General features: G+C 44.6%; 1 protein-coding gene across 4 annotated transcripts in view; it reads left to right on the forward strand.

Annotated features, from left to right (window-relative positions):
* MYO18B (myosin XVIIIB) overlaps window positions 1–26,718 on the forward strand; it is a 315,850-nt gene that overhangs the window by 131,723 nt on the left and 157,409 nt on the right. For 3 of the 4 annotated variants that reach the window (XM_055374078.1, XM_055374073.2, XM_063704782.1), the window contains exons 23-29: window positions 1,186–1,314; window positions 3,095–3,238; window positions 4,858–4,947; window positions 17,653–17,772; window positions 18,201–18,309; window positions 22,083–22,207; window positions 25,233–25,387. In XM_055374078.1, the coding sequence (XP_055230053.1) occupies window positions 1,186–1,314; window positions 3,095–3,238; window positions 4,858–4,947; window positions 17,653–17,772; window positions 18,201–18,309; window positions 22,083–22,207; window positions 25,233–25,387 (872 nt within the window). The remainder of the gene's footprint in view (window positions 1–1,185; window positions 1,315–3,094; window positions 3,239–4,857; window positions 4,948–17,652; window positions 17,773–18,200; window positions 18,310–22,082; window positions 22,208–25,232; window positions 25,388–26,718) is intronic. The other variant, XM_055374079.2, reaches the window with a different exon arrangement.

Genomic DNA, 26,718 nt, shown 5'->3' on the forward strand with positions numbered 1-26,718 from the left:
CAGAAAAGCATTTAACTCAAACCTCCAGGACTCTCTGCCTTAATCTTTTGCTGACAGTCAGTCCTGGAGTCCTAGCTTCCCTCATTCCTGTTCCCTGCAGTCTACTAGAAGGTGGCTCTGTGGGGTGCCGAGGAGGCATTGATCAGAGTGCTGCAGAGGCCATCATCCATTACTGATGAGCTACGGCCTGGAAATCGTGTACCGAGAGCTGTTTTCTGCTAGATCCCTCAGCACCTCTGTGGGTGGCACCAGCCCAGCCCCATCCTCTCCAGACCAAGAGGACTGCCATCCCTTCCCCCACTGTCTCTGCCCCTCCTTACAAGGCTGGACTGAGATGTTTCTTTTTTCTTTCCTTTCTTTTTTTTGAGATGGAGTTTTGTCCGGGCTGGAGTGCAATGGCACTATCTTGGCTCACCACAACCTCTGCCTCCCGGGTTCAAGCGATTCTCCTGCCTCAGCCTCCTGAGTAGCTGGGATTACAGGCATTTGCCACCACACTTGGCTAATTTTGTATTTTTAGTAGAGACGGAGTTTCTCCATGTTGGTCAGGCTGGTCTCGAACTCCCGACCTCAGGTGATCCGCCCACCTCAGCCTCCCAAAGTGCTGGGATTACAGGCATGAGCCACCACGCCCGGCTGGAGTGAGTTGTTTCTAAGCCACTGCTTCACTCAGATTGCTGGGGGTGCTTACCCAAAATATTCACATTCCCAGGCCTGGCCCTAAACCCACAACCCAGCCTTTCCTGGGGCCTGGGAATCTGCATGTACTGCACTTTCCAGGTGGTGACTGTGCACAGAACAGTTTAGGCAAGTCCATGCTAGCTGTGCTTCTCAAAGGAACGTGCACAGGAATCCCCGGGGGATTGTGTAAAAGTGCAGGTTCTGACTTAGCAGGTCTGGAATGGAGTGCGAGATTTTGCATTTCCAACAAGCACCCAGGTGGTGCCAATGCTGCTGGTGCGTGGACCACACTTGAGTATCCAGGGCCTAGGGGAAGGGAGAGAGGAGCCATCAGCAGACAAAATGCTTTGATAATTTAGACTCCCCCACCTCCCACTTAAAGGGCAACTGCCAACAAATATTGCAGGTGGGTGCAAGAGAAGTGGGGTCTGATTTGCAAGCACCTCCCCATTGTAGACAACCTTCTTCAGCAGAGGACTCGCCTGAAACCTTCCCTCTCCCCAGGTTTTTCTCAAGGCAGGTGTGATCTCCAGGCTTGAGAAGCAGCGAGAGAAGCTGGTATCTCAGAGCATCGTTCTCTTCCAGGCGGCTTGCAAGGGCTTTCTGTCTCGCCAGGAATTCAAGAAGCTGAAGGTACTGCATGCTGTTCCCATGAGGAGTCTGATCCAACGGGTCTGGAGCGGGCATAGGGTCTGCCTGTCTCTCAGGATGATACCGGTGCACTGGGTCCAAGGATCCAACCTGAGCAGTGAGACTTTAAGTGAGGCTTTGCAAGATGTTATGACTGTTTCTGGGACATTGACATCAAATTATCCATGAGGTCGGCCTTGCGCTAGGTAGCCATGAGGTTGTCCAAGCCCTCCTGGGCTGATTCATGACTTCAACCTGTCTTGTTTCTGGAGAAATTCACTTTCACAGGTCAGCAGACGGGGCATGACCAGGGCCCAGCCACTGAGGTTTTGGGGATCAAAGGCCAAGTCAAGCTTGAAGCACTGACCCATTTAGGGTCACCATCTTCAGAGATCTCTGGAGACTGAATTTCCTCTCTGTAGCTGCACAATAGAGAGAAAACCACGTGGCTCTGGGAACAAGTATTATATATGTTCGAATTCCACCTCTACCTCTTAGTAGCTGGGTGAAGGTGAGATGAAATGATGGGCACTTAATACAGTACATGGCACATAGTAATTGCTCAATAAACTCTAGCTGCTATTACCTTAGAATTGTTATTCTTAATTACTGCTACTACTAGAATGGAGTCTTGTTGTATGTGCCTCCAGTTTATGTGAACTTGTAAACTCAAGTATATGTACTTGGCAGAAAGAGAAAAAAGATGAGACCGTGAATAATGAACATATTATGGGCAACCCCACTGGCCTTCTGTGCTCAAGTAGCTCATACCTTGGAATGATGTGGAATAGAGTTTCAGACCCTGGGCTCTGCAGCCAGACTGCAAGGGTTCAAGCCTGCTCTGGCACTGAGAAGCTGGGTGACACTGGGCATGTGACTTTACCTCTCTGAACCTCACTTTCCCCATCCGTAAATACATAAAATAACATGATCTTCCTAGGACTATACTGAGGACCAAGTTGAGGTGTGTGAGATGCTCAGGGCAGTGCCTAGCACTTACAAGTCTCAATGTCTCCTGCACAAGAATCAACTGCTGTGATGGTGATGAGGGAAAAGCATCTCTTGGCCTGTCTACCAGTCAGTGCTGTTCTGGTTCCCCCCAGTGATAAGAATGAAGCGGGTCAGTGCTTCTCAAACTGTGGTCCCAGACCAGCGGCATCAGCATCACCTGGGGATTTGTTAGAAATGCACATTTCCAGGCTCCATCCCAGAGTGGCTGAATCAGCACCTTTGGGGGTGGTGGCTAGCCATCTGGGGTTTAACAAGCCCTCTGGGGGATTCTGATGCACATTCAAGTTTGAGAAGCATGAAATTACTGTTTAAATACACTGTGAAAATGATCTCCCTTCAATATAAGCTAATAACATAATCTTGGACATTGTTATTTGTGGGCAGTTTTAGAGATTTTTCAGTGGCAGTTTTTGCCTTGCATGATGACCTTTAAACCTAATCCTCATGTAAGATGTAACCTACTGTATAGTTTCTTTTACTCTTTCTCCTATTATTATTTGGCCATGCAAGACTAAATTATGGCATAATGTTTGATGCAGAGAGCCTGACATATCAAAAAGACTACAAGAAAGGAAGCCCGTGTGTGTGTGTGTGTGTGTGTGTGTGTGTGTGTGTGTGTGTGTGTGTGTATGTGTTTTAAGGTATCCAGTCCCTTCCACCGGGAAATGACCCCACTTCCTCCAGCCCCTTTGCTACCCTCTGCCTCCTCTCCTTCCTTTATCCTCACCTGGGTTGGAAAGGACCCTCCAGTCTGTGTTCTCCTTCCCTGCAGATTCGCCGACTGGCTTCACGGTGCATCCAGAAGAATGTGGCTGTGTTCCTCGCAGTCAAGGACTGGCCATGGTGGCAGCTCCTTGGTTCCCTCCAGCCCCTACTTAGTGCCACCATTGGAAATGAGCAGCTCCGAGCCAAGGAGGTCAGTCTATGTGGGTGCTGGGTGGCTACTCCCCACACCCTGCTCCTCCTGTTTGCGTCCAGGACCCTGTGCCCCTATTCCTGAATGTTCTTGATCTAGGAATGCTCAGCCCAACAGCCTTGATGCCCCTTCCAGATGTTCCTCTGCCTCCGTCAACACAGACCATCCTCCATCCCATGCCCAGCTCCTCTCTAGGCTGTGGGTGGTTAGAGATGCTATTACCACCCTGGGGGTTCATGAACACTCACTACTTAACCCAGAGAAGCTCAATGGGCAGAGTCTTTGAGTCCTTTATTTATTTATTTATTTATTTTTTTATTTTTTTACCTCTCAGGCAACACTCTTTTTCTTTCATTCTTCCCTGTCACCACCTATCTTTTATAACTGTTTCAATTGGTTTTTGGTTCATGCTTTTTGTTGTTATTATTTTGCAAAAATTAGTAAATATACACACACATTTAGTTCTTATATTTCTTAAATAAAAAGTAGAATACTATATATACTCTTCTTCGACTTGTATTTTTTACTTAAAATGTATTCTGAAAATCTTGCCGTTTCCATTCTTGTGGAGCTCTTCCTTGTTCTCTCTTTATGGCTGCATAGCCCTCCTTTGTGTGTCTGCTCCTTAGTTCATTCCACCCGCCTGCTGTGAGTGGGCGGTGAAGCAGCTTCTGAATGTTGCTGTCATAGGCACAGTGCTGAGCCACTGGCAGAAAGGCAATCCCTGGAGAATGAAGTGCTGAGCACCGTGTCCATATTTGGGTATACCCAGTCTCAGGCAAAGCAAGGGACTCATTCTGATGATTTGTGTTCAGCCCCTAGACTGGGCAGGGCTGGAACAGACTTGCGTGAACAGAGACATTGAAATTTGGAAGTGGTGAAACAAAAAGTCTCTTGTTGGAACCTAGCACCTGGGTATCTTCATGGATGCTGGCTGAATTACTCACTCCATTCCCCAACCACTCTTTAAAAAAAAAATTCATCTTTAATTTACAAAGAGTAATCGTACATATTTATGGGGTATAATGTGATGTTTTGATATATGTTTACAATATGAAATGATTAAGCAAAGCTAATTAACAAATCCATCACTTCATTTATCATTTTTTTTGTGGTGAAAGCACTTAAAATCTACTTTTTGTTTTTGAGATGGAGTCTCACTCTTGTTGCCCAGGCTGGTGTGCAATGGTGCTATCTCGGCTCACTGCATCCTCCATCTCCGGGGTTCAAGTGATTCTCCTGCCTCAGCCTCCCGAGTAGCTGGGATCTCAGGCATGCACCACCAAGCCTAGCTAATTTTGTATTTTTAGCAGAGATGGGGTTTCTCCATGTTGGTCAGGCTGGTCTCGAACTCCTGACCTCAGGTGATCCGCCCACCTCAGCCTCCCAAAGTGCTGGGATTACAGGTGTGAGCCACTGTGCCCAGCCAAAACCTACTTTTTACAAGCAATTTTGAAATACACAGTGCACCATTATTTGTTATAGTCACCATTCTGTGCAATAGATTGCTAAGGTTTATTCCTCCTAACTGAAACTTTGTGCCCTTTGCTCACTCCTAACACAGGTGGAACTTAATCTCTGGTCTGGAATGGTTTCTGTTCATGTGTTTGTTTTTGTAGGAGGAGCTTACAACGCTAAGACGGAAGCTAGAAAAATCAGAGAAGTTGCGGAATGAACTCCGGCAGAACACAGATCTGCTAGAAAGCAAGGTATCCCCATCCCTCCTCTTGGGTCCTTGTGGGGGGTCTTTATGTATGTGAGATCTGTTTAAGGGGGAGAACAATGATATGCCTGAAAGCGTGCTAATTGCTTTACAAGCACCCCAGAATTACCTGTGAGGCACATGCTGTTATTGAACCCGTTTTACAGTGGAGGAAATTGAGGCCCTGGGATATTAAGTATCTTCCTCGAGGCTGCACAACCGGCAAGTGTAACTGAGATTCAAGCACATGTCACCTGGTTCCAAAGGGGAGAATTTCTTAAATAAGTCACAAAAGCACAAATCATAGGGAAAAATGATAAATATGACTATATTAAAATAATGAACTTTTGTTGATCAGGGCATAAAATGAAGATGTATTACTTACTTGGAATAGAAATTTGCAAACTGGAAAAGAGTATCCAGAACATGTAAAGAGCTTTCTCAAATCAACTGGAAGAAGGCAAACACTCCAATAAGAACGGAAAAATAAATATGAGCCAGTAATATGAATGGGCAGTTCCCAAGGAAGGGAAGCTTGTTTCAAGAGTTTAAGTGTTCAAGAATTCAAATGGCCAATAAACTCATGAAAAGACACTCAACCTAATTAGCAATTAGAAAGTGCAAATTAACACCTTAATAGGTACTGTTTCACACATCAGATTGGAAAAATTGAAGAGTGTGATGTAGCCAAGTGTTGGCAAGGTTGTGTGGCAGTGGGAATTCTTATTTACTGCTGCTGGGATCATAAATTGATCTCATCACTCTTGAACAATTTGGCATTATCTATGAAAGTCGAACCTGTCCATGCCCTATGGCTGGCCATTCCACCTCTAGGTATTTATGCTAGAGAATCTTATCCATGAATATATGAAAATACAAGAAGTTCATAGCAACAGCCTTTGTCCTGTTGAAGGAATGTAAACACAGGAAAGTAAACACTCAAATGGGAGCTTAGTAATAGAACAGTAGGTGAATATGTTTTGTGATATTAAAAACGAGCTCCCAAGAGTGAAAATGAATGAAGAGACAGGCAAAACTGTGGCTCACTGGCTAAATTCAGTGCACCACCTGCTTTTTGTAAATAAAGTTTTATTGGAACACAGCCACGCTCATTCCTTTATGTGTAGTCTATGACTGCTTTCATGTTACAATGGCAGGGCTGAGTAGTTGCAACCTGAAACTACTCAGCCTTGCCATGTGGCCTGCGAAAACTAAAACATTTACTCTCTGGATCTTTACAGAAAAAGTTTCCTGATCCTTAAACTAGAAAATGTGTATCAACATGTATTGCTCTTGCAAACATAATGCCAAAGGAAAATAATTCAGTTACAGAAGAGTACTTGATTAGGGGTATATCCTTGTATACTTATGGTGTCATTATATTTATGGGAATCATAACACCAAATTCAGAGTAGGGGTTACCTGGGGTACGGTCATGTGACTGGAGAAGGTTATGTTGGTTGAATGTGTGACCGTATTCCCTATGCCTTCTCTCTTTGATTTCATGGGCTGGGGTGACTTCATGGGCATGGGTGTTGATTTCATGGGCTGGGGGTGACTACATGAATCAGACAGTTCCCACTCCAAGAAGGTCACTGCAAATTACAGATAGACTTCTAGACAAAGTCATATGCTGTGCTAGTCCATTCTTGCACTGCTCTAAAGAAATACCTGAACTGGGTAATTTATAAAGAAAAGAGGTTTGATTCGCGCAGGGTTCCACAGGCTGTACAGGAAGCATGGCTGGGGAGCCCTCAGGAAACTTACATCATGGTGGATTGTTAAGGGGAAGCAGGCACGTCCTACATGGCTGGAGCAGGAGGAAGAGTGAGAAGGGGGAGGTGCTATACACTTTTAAACAACCAGATCTTGTGCGAACGCACTCACTATCACTAGAGCAGCAAGGGGGAAATCTGTCCCCATGATCCAGTCATCTCCCACCAGGCCCCTCCTCCAACACTAGGGATTACAATTTGATATGAGGTTTGGTCAGGGACATAGGGCCAAATCATATCATATGCTATTATGTTGCATGTGGTCAGCAAGCCACGGCTAGACCAAAGAGGAGCTTTTCGACGAAAACCTGCTGTTCTATGTAGACTTTCAGGACTCGGGAAAGGGAGGCACTTGACTAGGGAATAAAATGTAAGGGGTCACCAAAACACTCAGCAAAATAAATAATATTTTAAAATTGTAAAGTAATGCAAAAAAATCCCTGATGAACAAAACATCAAAATTTTAAGTAAATGCAAAATTTATAGGCCAAGATTAGGGTGAGGCAAGTAAACATTCTAAACAGTGTGAACCAATCTTTATATAAAATGTTGATGTTTTCTTCATCGTGGATTTTTTGACTAATTGAGATTTTTTAAAATATTGAATTAAAATCTTATTTATCTTGATTTCTGAGAGTTTTTTTTGACACCTCCTTAAATGTTGCACCCTAGGTAAGTGTTTTACATGCTTCATTCTAGTCTCAGCTCTGTTTGTCCATGAAGCTCTGGGTACCTCCAAGGATTCTGTTAAAGACCAAATGAAACCCATTTTTTCACCCACTCAACAAATGTATATGAACATCTCCCATGTGTTAGACATTTGACTGGACGCCTTGATAGAGCTAGGAAGGAGGGAAAGTCCCTGTCCTTACACAAGGTCTCCAGGACGGTTAGGGGGAGACAGACCACAAGCAAGCTTGTCACACATCATGAAGTGCTACGGATATGAAGCAGAAGGAGGTGACAGTGATGGAGGTTAAGCATGGGTCAAGGAAGAATTCCATGGAAGGGGATGTTGGACTCTAGATCTGAATGATTTGCTGTAATCTATACGCAGATCTGGTAGAAAGAGTAGATGTGGCAGGTGCCGAGGTCCTGGGACAATGTGAGATAATATTTGTCAGTCCAGGACAAAATTTAAAGATTTCTACACCCTAGAGCACCTGGTGTTATTACTTGCTTATAATGTTGTTTGGCTTGGTTAATGGACAATGGTAACTGTAAATGGATTTATGATTAAGCCAACAGAACCTACTCTTCTTCCCATGTTGATAACCCAAGTTGAGCCTGAGATGGCTCACGTGGGGATGTGGAATGAAGTTTGAGAGGAGGCCATCTCTTTTCTGCTTCTTCTCATCTTTCCTGTAAGATTGTGTCCATTCTCCCCACATTAAAGTGTCAACCGTGGAGTTGGCCAGGGAGAAGGCAGAAGCCTTGCTCCTTGCAGGAAGGACCACATCCACACAAGAGTTAAGAGAGGCTGGGCTGAGATGCACCTTGAGCCTATGCTCCTCCTATGCAAAAGACTGTAAGGGGGAGAAGAAATGACACACGCGTGCCTGATGTCTCATTCATGTCTTGCGAGAGCAAGCTGTCTGACCTCTCTTGCTGGCAGCAACAATGAGTAGAACAGCAGAAGTGAAAAATTGGAGAGCTGTGGGCTGGTTGGGAATATCAGGGACTTCCCTGTAGAAATTCCTTCCCACCGAGCTGACATTTGAAGCAGTCATTAATCACGAACTGTCAGGTCGGATTTGCCATGCATCGGCTGTTGGGGGAGACGTGCGGGGATGAGATGAACATCTTCAGCATCCAGAGCTGCAGTTTACAGGACACTCGGAGAAGGAAGGGTGGGGGCTCAGGCTTCTGCAACCTGAACCAGGCAAACAAATGCCAACACCTACAGAATATTCTGCTCAGCCTCTTTAACTCTTTGCTTATATCATGGTTACAACAAGATGTATGGGGCCTTGAAAAATTAAGATAAAATTTAAAAGTGAAGAAAGCCAGAGCAAAGGGAAATAAGAGTTGATGAGTGTATGAAGCCAGGGGAAGAGGTAGAAAATGGAAATCCACCTTTGGCCTTGGATACCTTCTCACTTCTTAGCCTTCACATGTGCTGTTCACTCTGCCTGAAACACTCCCTTCATCCTCTTCACCTGGTTAATACCTCTTCATCCCTTGTCACTCATTTTAGGTGGCACTTCCTCTAAGGAGCCCTCTTCAACACTCAAAGGGTGGGTTAGGGCCCTACTCTGTGCTACCACTAGCCTTGTTGTTTCCCCTCACAGGATTAATTGACTCTTTCCTGGTGACCTCCTGTATCTGTGTCCCAGCTAGACTGAAACCCCTAAAACAGGGATCAGTAATCCCTGTTCATCAAATAATCCCAGTCCCTGGCACAGGATAGATAAAGAATGGTCAAATAGAACCATTAAAGTTGGGCAGAAAAATCCAACACTGAACTTCCTAGCAGCGAAAGCTAAGAGGGAAACAAGCTATTTCATAGACATATTGCATGTAGATTGAAAAAAAAAAAAAGAAACACCTGTTACATGAGATAAGAGTAACTTTTCTGGCTATTGAGGTGTTAGGGAAATTTATTCCATGGATTCTCATAAAAGGGGCACTAAGGGATTTAGCAAAGTATGACTTCAGCAATATTCACACAGTAATTGAGAAGGGATGGGTAGGAGCACTTTTGGAGCATCATCCTGAACTGTAAGCCAAGAGCATGATGTCATTTCTTTCAAAAATGAATCAATTGAAATCAAAGCAGTGCTTTATCCAGGAAGCACGTTTGATGACTGAGTATTATGATGACTTTATCTTCCTCAAATCTTTCTCTTCCTTCCCACTTCATCTTCCCCAACTTCCAGTGCTACTACTGGTTTATGTTGGTCACTTTTACATTAAAAAATTTTTAAATAGTTTTAGAGGGTACAATGGCAGTTTTTTTACATGGATGTACTGCATAGTGATGAAGTCTGGGCTTTTAGTGCAACTACCACCCAAATAGTGTGCCTTATATTCATGAGGTCATTACTCTTTTTTAATTAGTTAATTAATTTTTATTTTTATTTTTTGAGACAGAATCTCACTCTTTTGCCCAGGCTGGAATGCAGTAGAGTAAATAACAGCTCACTGCAGCCTCAACCTCCTGGGCTAAAGCGAACCTCCTACTTCAGGCTCCCATGTAGCCAGGACCACAGGCGTGCATCACCATGCCTGGCTGTTTTTTTTCAATTTTGGTAGAGATGGGGGTCTCACTTTGTTGCCCAGGTTGGTCTCCAACTCCTGGGCTCAAGCGATCCTCCTGCCTTGGCCTCCCAGAGTGCTGGCATGAGCCACTGCACCAGACCTGTAATTACACTTTAAAGAGCATTCCAGTCACCTGGGGAGCAGTTAGCTCTGTATCTTCCCCAGTCCACCTCCTGAGGGTCTGACCCAAGAGGAGGTTCTTGGTATGGGGGGTAGGGAGCCCTCCAGCCCCTAGGCAATCCTGATTCGGAGGGTGAGGTTGCTTTAGAGCAGTGGTTCTCACACTTGCAAATGTGTCAGAATGCCCTGTAAGACTTCTCAGAATACAGATTGCTAGACTCCAGCCTTAGAGATTCTGAATCAGTAGGCTTGGCGTGGCCTTGGGGAGGCTGTATTTCTAACATGCTAGAATGCTAAAGGTGCCTGTCCTGGGACCACACTTTGAGACACATTAGGCCAGAGAACAGCTAGAAGATATCTTCTTCCACGTGCATCTGCTTCGTTGGAAGGGAATTTCTGTTAACGGACAGGGATCAGACACCCTTCCAGGACCATGCATCATGATGACACCCCTGCTGCGGTTCATGGCCTCTGCATGCGACCCCTTTGTCTCTGGAGGGGGAGAAACAGTAATATAAACATTGCTAAAACATGTTGTGTCTCGTCAGTGAAAACTCCATTTGACTAGGCTTATTAAAAAGACATCACTATTGCAAAATGATTTAAGTGCTTCATTTGTGAAGGAGCAGAAGAGGAGATGAGGAGCCTCTAAGAATCTGGCTATAAATACTCTTCAAGCATGCAAAATGTGCCTTGATGCAAACTGGGTTTTTTTAATTTTCATAAGAAGGCAGTGCTGGCCTTCTTGTTGGAAGCACCTGTAAGGTTTTGGGACCACATGGGATATATAATGAGGTGGGGTGTTTTTCCCCCCCCTCTCTGGAATAGGTTCTGGATTTTCCCCCCAAGACCTTCTTTATGGCAAAAGACAGGCCCCTGCACTCCTCATTTCTGGCCTCATTAGCCTGAGAGGTTTCACTTTTGGTAAGAAATTGTGGAGACAATCCACTGACGGGGACTGGAGATGTATGTAGGTCAGAAAGTCTATTTGCAAAGTGCTGAGGGAGTTTGATCATGGGTCATGAGTGTGGCTTCCAGCTTGTCTCTAGCAGGAGGTAGGCAAGTGACTTGTTGGGGTCACGTGGTCACTGGTAACTGAGCCCAGACCACATCCCAGGTCTCCTGACTCCTCGCTCCATAGTCCTGCCACAGCATCATGCTTCTGTGAGGAACTGGACTGGTAGCTCCCTAATCCCCGGGGGGAATTAGACAGCCTGGTTTCTTATCTGTCTTAGGCTATTAGGATCTGTTGAGCCTTCACTGTTGGGACATGCTAGGGAGTATCTCCTGGTGGACAGTGGGAGAGACATGGTGGTCATATTCATAGATGGTCCTGGTGGAAGAAACTAAGGCCTCTCAGCTAAAGAACAGCTGGTGTATTCTTTCTGACTGTGTGCCTCAGTTTGCCCATACAAAACCGAGTCCATAATCTCTTCTCTACCTGCCTTGTAACACAGATGAATAATCTGGGCACTGTACAAGGTAAGGAATGAATGCAGTGACCTGACCTTGTATGTCCAGTTTGGAGGGGCAGAGGGTCGAGCCAGCTTGAGTTCCAGATGGCTGACTCTGTACCCTTATTGCTACAAGATTGTGGGCAAATTCTTCAAGTCTCTTAGCCTTTGTTTCATCATCAGTAGAATGGCAATGGTAATCATTACTTCATCTTGATAAGCCTGTGGGGAGAAGGTGCATGTAAAACAGTTATAACACTGCCTGCTATCTAGCAAGCCACATCACCACTATTACCAATAAATATATATTTTTAAATGTTCACCCTCCCCCCAGTAGAGTGAATTCCTCAAAGAAAATGACATATCTTAGACAGTTTTATACCCTTCTGTGTCTAGTACAAAGCATTCAATGCAAATTCAGTGAATGGAGTCATGCTGAATTTAATTAGAAAAATTACGTTTAATGAGTGATGTTCAGTACCAGCTGCTGCGGTAAGTCCTCTCAGCATTGTGAGCATTTACCTGCATTACCTAATTTTACCTTTAACTCAAACTGTGAGGAAGGTATTAGTATCCCCATCTTATAGATGAGGCAAGGGAAGCCCAGAGAGCTGAAGTGATTTGTCCTACATCACTCAGCTGGTGAATGGCAGAACCGTGATTTGAACCCAGGGCTGGTCAACTCCAAACAGACTGTGATAGAGGAGAAGCATCTACTCAGGTGGGAAATGGGGTCAGGGAGGGCTTCACAGGGGAGAAGTCATGAAGGATAAGCAGGAGCTGGCTAGGTGACAAGGTGAGGGGACATTCCAGGTACAGGGCACAGCAAGAGCAGAGGCGGAGAGCAGAACCTGGTCTGGCAGGTGCAGTTCTGGTGGTTGGAGTGTCTTGTATGGGGATGTGTTTGTGTTTGGGGGGTTGAGGGGTTGCCTATGGGTTAGAGATGAGGCATGAAGCCGGACTGGATCGCAGGGGGTCAGGAGAATCACATTCGAGCTTTGGACTTCATCCTGAAGGGGAGGGCAGGACCAAAGGACATTTTCAAACAGAGGTATGTGGGTGTCATGATCTTAGGATTATTTCCTCTTTGTGCTGAAACACTTGGGGGGCCCTAGTGGCCCTTGAAACCCCCTTATAAAGCCCCTGAAAGGCCATAATTGTCCCTTCTTTCTAGAGGGACCCCCAAGGCCAGTGGGTGGTGTGTCACCCTCATATGCCCAGCTCAGAGGCATAACCTTTCTCCTGGCATTCTTACAAGATTGACCCATTCCCACTGACATCCAGAGCCTATAGAGCCTAATTGCTGTCATGCACTTGTTAGTTCAGTCAACCCGTATTCATTGAGTCCTCAAGAGTCAGTTTGGCAGAGTGGTTAAGTAGCCACCACCTGGCTGGTGTCCTTCGGTGAGTGTTTGCACCTTGGTGCCTCAGTTTCCCCATCTGCCACCTCGAGACAACATCAGTACCCACTTCTCAGCATTTTGAGCATTCTGTGGGTAAACCTGTGCATGTGGTAAGCACTATCTGTGGTGGCGATGGTTATTATTATGGTTATTATATGTTACTATTACTTAGTAGCGAGTGGTGAACCCAGCTGGGATGCACAGAGGGCTGGAACTGGTGTCCAACAGGCATCTCTTGGGAACCCCGGAGCCTGCCACTAAGCTGCAGATTTATTCTGAATTTCCCCTGCTGACTGAGGCAGCTCTGGGGGCAGTACCATGAGACTGAAGCCATGGCTTAATCTCCTTGACGAACATCCCACAAGCCAGCTGGTGCTGCAGTTGGGCTGACCCTGTATCTACTGCCTCATTTTGTCTTTTCTTCACTCAGGTTGAAGGGGGTGGGAGTGGGGGCTTCCCTTCCACTGGGCATCCACCTAGGCTCTCTTTGGCCAAAGTGTCCAGCAAGGGTGGTTGAGGTCCAGATCTTACTTGGTCTTTGATCTGTACCCACTGGCTACTTAATCTCAGCTCTCTGGGCTATGGCTGCCTGGTTTGTTCTAGGTGGATAATTGCTTTACTAACCTCCAGATGCCAGAGGGGTGAGGGAGGTCAAAGAAAGGGTCAGATGGTAGATGTGGGACAGAAAATAGTGGGGTTGTTGTGAGCCAGGTGCTGGGAATCAGGCAGCCCAAGCTGGGCTACCTCTGCTACTTACCAGCTATGATCCTAAGCAAATCACTCCCTCTCTCAACTCCCCAGTTTCCTGTTCTGTAAAAGGGGAATAACAAAAATGCCCTTCTCATAAGGTATTTGAAGGGCTTAAGGCAGATGACATATGCCAAATGCTTAGGGCATACCTATCCTCAGCATTTCAAGAGTGTGAGCTGTTTCTCACACAAGGGGTTATAATGAACAGATCTTTCTGTGCAAATTGCAAAGTATGGGAGGAGAGCAAAAAGTTGCTGTTTCCTGCTGTCTGCAGGTCAGATGGTTTTTGGGCTTGACAGTCTGTGAATATAAGAGCTGAGGACAGGATCAAGCCAAGACCTGTGTGTGCCCCTGTGGTTTGTTTGTCTCTCTGACTGGCCAGTGGGGTCCTTCAGAACAGGACCTGGCACACAGTAAGTGCTCACATAGTGCTTGTTGGATCCGTGAAGAACAAGCAACAGTGACGGTCCCAAGGGCCCCAGGTGTGTCCTCCAGCATTTAACATCCGTGAAATCCCAGTTACTCACTGCTCGCCCAAGCTGCAAATGAGGCCAGTGCACAGGATATTTTTTTTCTGTTCCACTCCATACAAAATATACAACAAATTTATTAATTCCTGTCCCCTTCTCTCTGGCAGGCCGTTGGAGTAATTGTCCCTCAATAGAAAGAATATTTCTGTTGGTTTGGCCAAGTGGTAGATCCAGAGAGGTTTTCAAGATAATTTCTAGTTAATTGGTTCTTGAGTAATCTGCAAGGACTCTTCTGGGTTTGCAAACCAGACTCCCCCCTTCATTAAATTGGTTTTCAATTTGCAATCGCCTGACAGCTCTGAGCATGGTGCCTGCTCCTCACCTCCATCCAAAGCCCCTGTGCCCCATGGTGTGGGAAGGGATAGGGATTTATGGGGACAGGGGAAGGTCAGGGGCCACTTGTCTCCGAGAAAAACATGTGTCATTTCCCCCAATTTGAAAAGACTGATTGTCCTTTGGGCTCCAGACTTTGGGTTCTGTGAAACTCAAAATTAATGCATCAAATTAATTGTGTGGTCCCCCTTGCTCAGGCCGATTAGCATAAATTAAATTTCACACTAATTGGCTAAGGTGGAGAGAACACAGTCCTGGTGCTTGGAATTAATGCTAATTTCAAGGATGGTGGTTGGGGTGTGACCTGGGGCATTCCTGGCTTGCACCTCCCTGTATCGTGTGGCCAGTGCAAATCAGCACTCTTGCAGCAAGAATGATTTTGCACAGCCTTAAGCAAATCTAACCCCTTCAAATCCAAGTGTGAGGCCAAAATTAGGAGGAGACCCTGGCAGTTTCTGTGGCAGTAATTCCTAAATTTTTTTGTGCATAAAAATCACCCTGGAGCAGGTTGAAATGTAGATTCCTGAATTATGCTTTAGAGATCCTGGTTTGGGGGTCTGAGAGTCCTATAATATGCATTTTCTTTTATTTTTTTAAGAGTCAGGGTCTCACTCTGTCACTCAGGCTAGAGTGCAGTGGTGTGATCATAGCTGCTGCAGCCTAAACCCCTGGGATCAAGTGATCCTCCTGCCTCAGCTTCCAGAGCAGCTGGGACTATAGGCACACACCATCTCGGCTGGTTTATTTTTAAAAACTTTTTAAAGCCAGGGTCTTGCTATGTTGCCCAGGCTGGTCTTGAACTCCTGGCCTCAAGTGATCCTCCTACCTCAGCCTCCCAAAGCACTGGGATTACAAACATGAGCTATCATGCTCTGCCCTAGAATTTGCATTTTAACAACCATCTGAGGTCATTGCCACATAAGTACTTCCCCGGTGCACGGTGTAAGGAACAGCAAGAGAAAGCTCCATGCTGGAGACAACCAGGAACACCCTAGGAGAGTCTCTCATTAATTAACTGGAGGTCCTGACTTGGACCTGACTGGTCTGAGTTCAAACCTCAGTTCTGCCTTTTACATGTGATGTGACTTTGCAGTGCTTCCCCCAAGCCTTCTTTCTCCTCTGTGTCTATTGAAATGTGCATTTTGGTCTCAGCAGTCGGTGATGCGGTCAACAGGGTGGGAGGCAGATGGGCTGGAGAAGTGAAACAGATGGGGAGCATGGAGTGCACAGAGAAGCCTCAGATTTTGTATTTTTTTCACTCTTTTTGAAAGATATTTTGTTTTGTTTTCTGATTACAAAATCAGTTAAAAAATCAACACTACAGAAATGCATCACAAGAAAATTGGAGTTCCCTGTGAGCCCATCCTTCCAGGAAAAAAAAAAAAAAATCTCAATTAACAGTTTGGGAGTGCTTTGTTCTGTGCAAACAAAAATGAGATTACACCAAACATTCTATTCTGGAAATTTGCCTTTTTTTCCCCTTTGGCAATATATCTTGGGGATATATTTTTTTTATGTCAGAACATAGATCTGCGTCTTCCTTCTTCATGGGACAGCTGAATAAATTTTGAGCCTGCCTAAGCTGACAGTACCGAGAGAGGCTAGCTCGGGAAGGGCAGCTACGTTGCTCATTGTAAGAACCATTTACCTTCTCAGTAAAGATAATGCAGAGTCGCCTCTAAATATCAGTCATGATGCAGAGGGTCCGATGAAAGAATGAGGCATTCTAACATCTTCACATGCAAAATTTACAGCAGGAGGACATGTGACCGCACCCAATTGAATGCATTTTACAGCTCAGGTGACCAAGGCTCCAGAGCAGGAGGGAATGTCCAAGGTGTTAGTTGTTGAGTCTGGACTCGAACCTTGCACCCTACCTCTTACTTTTTTTACAATTCTGCTGCCTCCCATAAGAGGTAGCCTCAGTTTTATGAGCTGCCCTTCTCCTACTTAGGGTTGTTTCTCCGCCTCTTAGCCATAAACACTCCACTAATATATTTCTCCCCTTACGTACTCTGCCATATCCTCAAGCCCTGAATGCTTCATTTTGGAACGATAATGCCACAGAAGCCCTGCTCATTTGGCATCGGTGGCTGGTCAGTTAATCAGAAAAAAAAAAAAAAAACCAGTGCAGGTGGGAATTCATTTAAAAATTCCTATTTTAAAATTAATTACATGTGTAATTTAAATCACTGCATTTCTGAGGCAGGACCCATCGATTTCTTTCTTTCTTAAACCACGCTCCTGATATACAACCATATGATTTCCAATTTTGGCTTCTTTAAAACAGAGCAAATGGCAAAGTAATTTGAATACAAAAACCTAATTTTTTACTTCGAGTTTCTTTTTAGTTGTTGCAACAACGCCTATTTGGCAGCATTTTAAAAAGCAGCTTACCTTTATTAATTCCTTCCAAGGCATTCAACCTAGTTTTCTTGGAAACTCTGTCCAGCCATATTTTATAAGTTTATGTAGTAGCTAACTGAATAGATAGCTATGGTAAAAATGCAATAGGCAAAAACAGTTTGGGAGCACGCACACGTGATACTGGATGTGCATGCCTGTCACCTGCTAGAGGCAGATGGGCCATGGGGCCATTGTAGAGAGGTGGTCTGGTGGAGAGCATTCTGGTGCAGTGGGCATCCATCAGTGTGTCTTACTGAGGGACAGTGTTGGTACATCCAGTGAGATGATTTGCTAAAAGCTGGTTATGAAGAGATTCCACTAAAATGGCTATTTTTAAAACTGAGCACTTACTACGTGCCAGGCACCGTGCTAAGCTTTCAATGGATTGTCTCCTTGAATCCTCAAAAATAATGATGTATGTTGTTTCCCCCCCCTTTAAAGCTGAGAAAACTGAGAACCAGCAAGGCATCCTGCTTGGTGTAAAATCACACAACTAGTGAGTGTTGAACCACATCAAGACCAATAAAATTCTGAAGTCCATCCTCTTAACGAGTTGATTATACTCAAGGGTTGCTTTCCTATGATAGTGATTTGTCCAAAGGCGATCCTGTGCATGGGGAGAGAAGGGTTGGTGGCTCCATCGAGTGACCCTTCCTTGATCACCCCATTCCCCATCTCAGATTGCTGACTTGACCACTGACCTTGCCGATGAGCGCTTCAAAGGTGATGTGGCCTGCCAGGTGCTGGAGAGTGAGCGGGCAGAGCGGCTACAGGCCTTCCGGGAAGTCCAGGAGCTCAAGGTGAGTGGTCAGGGGTGGCTGGGGGTGGCTGAACACGGTGGCTAAAAATGGTTGGGTCTGCTCCCTGACCCTCTCATTGGAGATCAGTAAGCTTAAGCAAGATGCACAGGTTGACTGACTGCTGGGCTCAAGGTCCTGGGGGACACTTAGGTCTCCTGAGGCTTGGCCTTGGGGGTGTTATGGGTGGATAGTCCCTGGCTAGAGAGGTGAATAGGAGAGGATTGTGCAGAAGGTGGACAGTCTTTGGCCTTGGAGGTGATTTGGGTGAGAAATATGCCGAAGGTGGCTAGCCCATGGTCCTGGATTCTGCATGGCTCAGGGCTGTGCAGAGGGTGGCCAATCCGAGCCTTGGAAGCACTTCATGGGTAAGATGACCAGCCCAGGTCTTCTGTCCAGCTCTAGTTTAGACCTTGAGCCCTTTCTTCTAGAGCAAGCATGAACAAGTCCAGAAAAAATTGGGAGATGTGAATAAACAGTTGGAAGAAGCCCAGCAGAAAATTCAGTTGAATGACTTGGAAAGGAATCCCACTGGAGGAGGTGAGCAGCCTGGGACCCTTGGGGCTGGAAGCTGATGGACAAAGTTGTCTTTTCCATTTATTCAGTCACTCATAGAGCACTTTTTAGGTGCTAGATATTGCATGAGGGGCTGCGACTTTGGCAGAGCAAACAGGCACAGCGTACTCTCTTGGAGCTTACAGTCTAATGGAATAAGCAGATATTAATCAGATAATCCAACAATATCCCAGGTAACAAATTATCCGTATGATATGTGCTGTTTAGTTTTAATGCAAAGAATGATTTTTAAAATAGTGGCTTTATGGGCAAGGTACTTTTATGTTTATGTGAATATTTTAAAAATAAATTTTGAGAGGCCTAGCGTGGTGGCTCACACCTATAATCCTAGCACTTTGGGAAGCTGAAGTGGGAGGAATGCTTGAGCTCAGGAGTTCAAGACCAGCCTGGGCAACATAGTGAGACCCCATTTCTACAAAAAATTTTAAAAATTAGCCAGGTGTGGTGGCATGCACCTGAAGTCCCAGCTACTTGGGAGGCTGAGGTAGGAGGATCACTTAAGCCTGGGAGACCTAGGCTGCATTTCAGCCTGGGCTACAGAGCAAGACCCTGTCTCAAAAAAATAAAAGGAAAAAGAAAACGTAAATTTTGAGGAAGGCTGTCTAGTGGTTAAAAGTTGGAACCTATGAAGTTGTATTTCTGGATTTGGATTTTGGGGCAAAGAAATTGCTGTGCCTCAGTTTCTTCCTCTTTCAAATGGAGATTGTCTTGGATAATTGATAGAAAATGTTTAGCCACATGTATAGAATAGAGTGATGAATAGCTAATAGCTACTTTACCATTATTATGAGGAATGATGAGATCACAGTTCATCCTTATAGCAACCTGTGGAACAGAAACTACTGCTCTCCCCATTCAAAGAGGGTAAAGCTGTGTCAGGCGCACAACAGTTACCAAATGGCGAGAAGGCGAGAGGACTCTTGGTTTTACCCAGGGATATTATACATTTGTTCAGTAGTGCCAGGAGTTTCTGGGGGTGTCCTTCTTATACAGTTTCCTGGAGACCTTGTGATTGGATGGCACGGTGACATCTTTGCCACCTTGTCACCGTGCTTCTTACTCTCCCCAGCCTAATGGAGTTGGGTGAGAAGGATATCCAGTGGGTCAGCTTCTATAAAATGTCAGCATTATTCCCTCCGTGTGTCCAGAGAATTTGTGCCCTTGAAATGTCCAGGGGAATGGAGATCAGGGGTCTGTGGAAAAGAGACAATGAGTATTTATTTTCTGTTTCATTCTTGTTCTTGTTATGCTGGCTACCTCCTTGGCAGGCATTTACCAGGGAGGTTAATACAGATGAGTTTGAGGCTCTCTTATAAGTGAGACCCAACAAGGGTACACATAGAGAGAGGGGAACATGTTGGTATAAAATCAGTAGTGTGGGACAGTCTCTGGCCTTGGAGGTAATTTCTATAAAATCCCCAGAGGGGCGCCAGTGTCAGTTCCATCTGCGTGAAATTCATGTCTAAATAATGCTTCCCAGTTTGTTTTCCTCTGTTAAGATTGGGGTGTTAATGAGAGGGGGACATGTGCTTAGCTCATGAACACGTTAGTCAAAATGCTATATAGGCTCTCAGCTCTGGATGCTCATTCCAAGAAGCCAACCCACAAATATTTTGTTTTTCATTATGAAAGTAATACATACTCATTATAGAAAGTGTCTAAAATATAGGAAATTTGAAAGAAGCAGTAAAACATTTTAATCATATCATCGCAGTGGTACCACAACCACCTCTATGGTTCAAGATGGAGTATGAATTATTTAAAAAATATGTTTTCCTTTATGCATGGCTAAATATTTAAAGAGAACCTTTTGTGATATGCACTCAGCACGGAGCTGGACACTGGGGGTTACAGAGGGATTTTAATTGGGCCCTGCTCTCAAGATATTCACGATATAAATGGGGATATCAGGTAAACTCAGGAAAACATGTTGATTAAGGGTGGCACTCATGGGCAGGGAGGTTGGAGGTAGAGATGAGCCTTGAAGGAGAACAGTTTCCCCTCTTGTTCGTGTTGCCCACTCATGCCACTTGCTCTATAGCACATCATAGCACAGAGTACATGGGAAGCTGCAGAAATGCTTTCTGCTGCTGCTTCTTACTTTTGCAGGCCATGCTGCTTGTGATTGTGAGGCTTTTCCTGGTGGAGAGATAGTGTGCTTTTCCCATCATGATGTTTTTACCTTGGTGGAAGCTTGAAGAAGCTTTAACTCTTTATTATTATACCATCCTTTATTTGGTTAATGATGTAGAAATCTCTATTGAATCTCTATTGAGGTCACCTCTTTCAAGAACTTAATCCTACCATCCATCCATCTATCCATCTATCCATCCATCCATCCACCCATCCACCCATCCACCCATCCATCCATTTATCCATCTGCCCATCTACTCACCCACCTGTCCATATACCCTACCACTTATTTATATAACAATCCATGCATTCATCCACCCATGCACCCACTTCTCTGTCTACACTAACATCCATCCATCCATCCATCCATCCATCCATCCATCCATCCATCCATTATTCCACCTATCCAACCAACTATTTATCCATTAATCCTCCACCCTATCATATAGTCAAACGTCCTATCCATTCAACTATCCACCTTTCCAGTGGAAGTTATCGAGCATTTACTATATGCTAGGCATTATAGCATATTCTAGGAACACAATGATGAACAAACCAAGTTTGTTGTCTTATTAATTTTGGTTCTCTTCTGGATTTCTATAAGCTTCTTTATGAAAGCCCTGATCATACTAGGCTTCAGCTGTCTTTTTACTTGTTTCCCTTGCTTGATTATTCTGGAAGGTGGGTGGATATGGCTTCTTATTCATTTCATTATCCCTTGCATCTTGTACAAAGTAGTGTGCTCAATGAGTGTGTGAATGGATGGATGGAAGGATGGATGGATGGATGATAGATGAGTAAGTGGGTGGTCTCTATCTTTGGTCATCCACTTGTGGAATGTTTTCCACAACTTCATTAACTTAATGGGCATTATTCTATTATTCAGATAGTCAAAAGATAAGACATCTTAGCCTAAAATATTCCATTCTAATCAGTCAAACAGTTTTAATCAAACCAGCCAATAATTTTTTTGACATGTTTACCAAATCAAGGGATTTGGTATCCATCTTATCTTGTGGAGACATCTTCTGAACAGTTTAGTAGAGTCTTGAATTATTGCTAATTTACTTATTTGTTAATTCCACCAACAGCCAATAATTATATACTCTGTACAACCCAATAAAGTTGGCCAGTAGGATGACTCTTTTTATCTGATTATTGTATTAGGTTCATTAAGCAATCCATGAGCTTGTATCAACATGTATGGGAATCTGCTTGTAGGGAACTCTTCCAGAGGGTGTGAAGGACTCACAGATGACTGAAACAGCTCCCTTGCCCTTAAGGATTATGAAATTTCCTTGGAAAAGGGAAGATATGAATACACTTATAGAGACAACTAAACAGTATAAGGCAACCAATCTTAGAAGAGTGAGCACTCAAGAACTTTAGACAGTTGGAGGTGGTCAGGACAGGCTGCCTGGAGGAAGCGTTATTTAAAACTCAGAGTTAAAGCATAGTTTCTTGGTCCAAGGTTGAAGCTCAAGGGCTCTGTGAATATTGTGAAATTGCATGCCAAGAGCCAAGAAAGTGGAGGAGAGCCACTCACACTCTTGCCTTACACTCATTTGGCCTCTTATCCTGGTCTCCCTGACTCCGTTAAACAGCAGACGAGTGGCAGATGCGCTTTGACTGTGCTCAGATGGAGAACGAGTTCCTCAGAAAGCGTCTGCAGCAATGCGAGGAGAGGCTGGACTCGGAGCTGACAGCCAGGAAAGAGCTGGAGCAAAAGGTAAGATGTGGGGATAGTCTGGGCCACAGAAGTGTTAGAGAGTGGGCAGGCTCTCACCTCCACTGTGGGTGATCGAGGTATTAGCTGAGCCTGAAGAGGGAGGAAGAGGACACAAACCCCTTAAGGTTTTTCCATCTCCACTATTATTACAAATGCTGGTCGCTGTGAGACATGAAAAATATTGTCTGTACATGTGGATCTTCTATCCAGAGACTGCTCTGTGGTGTAAAGAACATGGACATTAACTCAGGATATCTGAGTTCCAGTTCCATTTCTACGTGAACCTTGTGGAAGTCACTTTAACTCATGGTTCTTATCTATTACATAATTATCAGTGGTCTCAAAACCTTCACATTTCCCTGTTGCCTCTGTTCTAATCTGCTACCTTCATCTCTCATCCAGACCAAAGCAATAGCCTCCTAGCTGTCCTCCTTGCCTCTGGCCTCTCCTCTCAACCACCTGCCACACTGCAGCCAAGGAATGTTTCAGGGCCTCTTTCAGATTGTTCTATGATCATAAAGTATGCTGACTCTCATGTTGGATTTTTTTCCTTGTGTGTTTTGTAAATTTTGTTTTTGAGCTCATCTTCAACAGGTTTCTGTGCTCCTCCCCCAGTAGTCCCAGGTGTTCTGCATTGTGGAATGTTTTTTTTTTTTCACTCCCAGTGAATTTTTGTGTGTGTATTTAGCTATTTTTTATTGTGAGTTAATCTTCAGCAGGAGATTTAATTTTTTTAACATTCTGTTGACTTCGATGGGAGCCCTTTGATAACAGGGTCGTGGGTGTGTTCTGCTAGAAGAAAACCTTTTTCACTTTCTTTGGCAGCAGTCCCTGAGATAATGCTAAATTCTTGGTCTCAGATTTTTTGCAGCATGTAAAAATTGTCAATTGGATCTCTAAACCCACATGAGGCTTAGACCTGGGGTTTAAAATTCTTACGAGAGTACTTCTTGCCCCACCTAGATCCAGGGTGAAAGCAAGCTTTCTTACCACCTTCCAGGCCAGCAGGTGGAGCTTTTATTTTCTCTTCTTACTGAGGTGCATGCAGTTCTTTGAGGGGTTTGTCAATGCAACGGTCTTCATTCCAACTCTTCACCTTCCATGAGCCCAGAGCCTTGTCTCCTGTCTCTGTCTGGGCATTGAAACACAAACCTCTATCCTAAAGGACACTTCTGGATCTATCAACTGCTCTTCCCCCTCATCCTGGCCGCCATAATATTAGTATGTACCATTATTGTTAGGGCTTTGTGTCCTCTGCATGTCTGATATCCTGAAATTTCCTTCTTTCTTGAAGGTAACATTACAAATCTAATGCAATCTTATCTATATATAATATAATTTTATCTAGCCTTTCTAGATGAATGTACAGATAGTTTGGTCTCTTTGCTTGTCTTCTGTGGCCTCCAACTATCCCTCGTCTACATTCTAACCAGTTCACACTCTTAACAAATGGTGTGCTAGTAAATGGCTCCGTGGAAAAAAGAAAAAGCCCTGATTTGTAGCACTTGCCAATTTCCCTGGTGTAAATACTCCCACCATGGCCAATTTCAAACTACCATTGTGATGTCACTAACATGGAATTTGAAAGGGATGCACAGAATTAGCTCTGTGCATCTCTTTCAAGTCGGTACCAGCCGACTCCAGCACACCACTGATTCCAGCCACACTCAGTTTTTTTTTTTCTCCTTCCAAAAATGCCTGATTCTTTCTCACCTCTGGGACTTTGCATATGCTATTTCTTCTTCCCCGAGCAATCTTTCTTTTTCTCTCCTGCCTAGATATCTCCAACTATTCTTAAGATCTTAGCTTAAATGTCACTCTCTCCAGAAAGTCTTTGCTGACGCAGATTGGGTTGGGAGTCCCTGAGTTGTCTTCCAAAACATAGGCCTCATCATGTTGTATTGTAATTACCTACTCACTTCATAGTCTCTCCCATTCGATATCAGAGCCATAGGGTGGAGGTTATATTTGTGCATCTATTCTGTTCTCAACGTGAGCAAAAAGTATCATGTGATTGCCTTGCAGAGGTGGGCCTGGGTAAGATCACATGGGATTTTATAAACAATGGAAGTGACTCTTGATATCCTCTGTGCTGTTGGTGATGATTTTAGTGGTCGCTTTCAAGGTGAACATTGCATCGTGGTCCTCAAGAGACATCTTGAACCATAGATAAACACAGATGGACAACTGCAGGAAAGCAGCCCAGTTCTTCAATAACAAATTATAAAGTTGAGTCAGTTTCCCTGATGAAGGGGGATATTTATGCTACATTAAAAAGTAATAAAACTGCAACCTTTTCTGAGCAGCAGAATATAAGAAAAACATCCCATTTGCCTTCAGATACTGAATTTAGAATTACAGGCTTCATTAACTCAGAGTTTTGCTTATTTAAAGCAATTCTTTAATGAGGCCATTTCTTCAAAGCCAGTGTGCTGAGTTGCGTGCTCTTTCCCAGATCTAAACTAGGACATTTGGGAGAGTGTTTCCTGGAGGAAGATGCAAGAGTCTTGACTTTTGTTTGTTTAAGGCCGTGTGCATTCCGGTATTAATTCAGTCCATGCAAAGTGCCATTTGCTGCTTTAACCTTTAAGGCTTGTCACTTGGGATTCCGGCTCAGATTTTCTAGGTATGTCATTTTGGCTGCTCTGTGGCTAATCCTCACATATCCCTTCTGATCATGTCGGCTGGTGGGGATATGAGTTATCTGGTGGCTCAGGGGTCATCAAGTTGAGGCAGGGTAGGTAAAGTCTGTGGGTGCATTGGCTGGAGGTTTATTGAGCAAAAGTAAAATCAACCTTAAGAGATTGATGGAATTATCCCCACTTTACCTCTGAGCAAACTGAGGCTCAGCAAAGTAGCTTCCTGGAGGTGACCCAGGAGGAAGGTAGTCAAGACAGGGTCTCCCCATTCCAGCATCTGCTGTTTTCTCATTACCCACCTTGGAAATAGCAACTCCTTGAAATACAAAGTAAAAAGCTCGTTCCATGCCCACAGAGCCGGGTAATTCATTCTATTACTCTTACAGCTTGGGGAGTTGCAAAGTGCTTATGATGGGGCCAAGAAGATGGCTCACCAACTGAAGAGGAAGTGCCACCATCTTACCTGTGACCTTGAGGATACCCGCGTCCTGCTAGAGAACCAACAAAGTCGAAACCATGAGCTGGAGAAGAAGCAGAAGAAGTGAGTTGCATCTCTCACCATCACCTGGGCTGCTATGGTGGGCTACATTGGAGCTGGGGTTTTCTGGGGTATCCAGGTTCTCCTTCTAACTCCCTCACTTCAACTCCCTTGTTTTGCTCTAATCTTCCTCCCTGTCCCCTCACACCTTATTCCTGTGTGGTTCTCCCAAGAATCCAGCAAGAAATTATTCTTTTCTCTTAGCCAGACTCAACTACATGGCCAATTGATCTTGTGACCTTGGGGAACTTTCTTTGCCTTTCTGGGCCTTAACATCCCCATTTGTCGAGTGAAGGGTCTGTTGCAGACGGTCAAGACAGCATGGCGATTAGGAGCCCAGGCATTGATATAAAAGTCATCTCATTCAAGGCCTGAAGGTGCCTCTTTCTAGATGTGTGACCTTGAGCAGGTCATTCAGCCTTTCCCAGCCAGATTCCTTATCCGTAGGTTGGTGATAAGATCGCCCCCTTGTGCTGAGGACTAAATGATGCAGTCAGTACATCTAAGTGGACTGATCCTGGTTCCTCTTCCTGTTGGTGAAAATTGGGCTAGAGAATAAGGAGGAGGCCAAAATATGGCCTTCTCATTTAGGACTTGGACTCTCAGATCATGTGAGCCATTCTGGCAGAGACTGGGCCTTGTGCACCAGCAAGATGCTAATCCTGAATCTGCACGGTGTGGTTCCCATATTTGCATTCCCTTTGGGTTGCTGTTACAGGGAGGCGATGGTGGAGCCTGGATTTGTACCCAGATTCGCACACTCATAGGCTTCTTCATGCAAAACCTCAGAACCTGTGATGCTTGGACGCCTTGGCTGTGTCTAAAGTTCTCCAGCTCACTCGGTGAGGGGAAAGGTATACAGGAGTCCTGTTTTGAGCCAGCCAAGTCCTAATGGAGATGTCATACTAGGCAAATAGGTGGGAAGCAGCCTCTTTCAGAAGGCCCATGATAAAATACAGAAAAATGTTCCTGTGTGAGCCAAGATGTGAATTTGTGGAAACTGCCTCCTTTCCAAGAAGTAGGAAGCAGAATTATATTTCCATGGAGGTGGCATAGATTTTGAACTTGATCTGCATTAAATATTATTTATCTTATTTATCCTTCAGCTTTCCTGAGCTGGCTTCTTCATCTGAAAAAGGTCTTTGGGGGATTGTTAGCGTGCTCTCCATCCCCAAAATAAGAAAGGTTTATTTTTTGTTTATTGATATCTCACTCTGTTCCCCTTTCCACCTCCCCATGGGTGCTCTGGCTGAACCTTACCCCTGCAGTGGGGAAAATGGCTTGGCTCCATCTTGGCCACCTGCTGTGTGTCCTTGGCAAATACCACCTCTCTG

This window comes from Gorilla gorilla, chromosome 23 (genome assembly GCF_029281585.2).
Source record: "Gorilla gorilla gorilla isolate KB3781 chromosome 23, NHGRI_mGorGor1-v2.1_pri, whole genome shotgun sequence".
NCBI classification, from domain to species: Eukaryota; Metazoa; Chordata; class Mammalia; order Primates; family Hominidae; genus Gorilla; species Gorilla gorilla.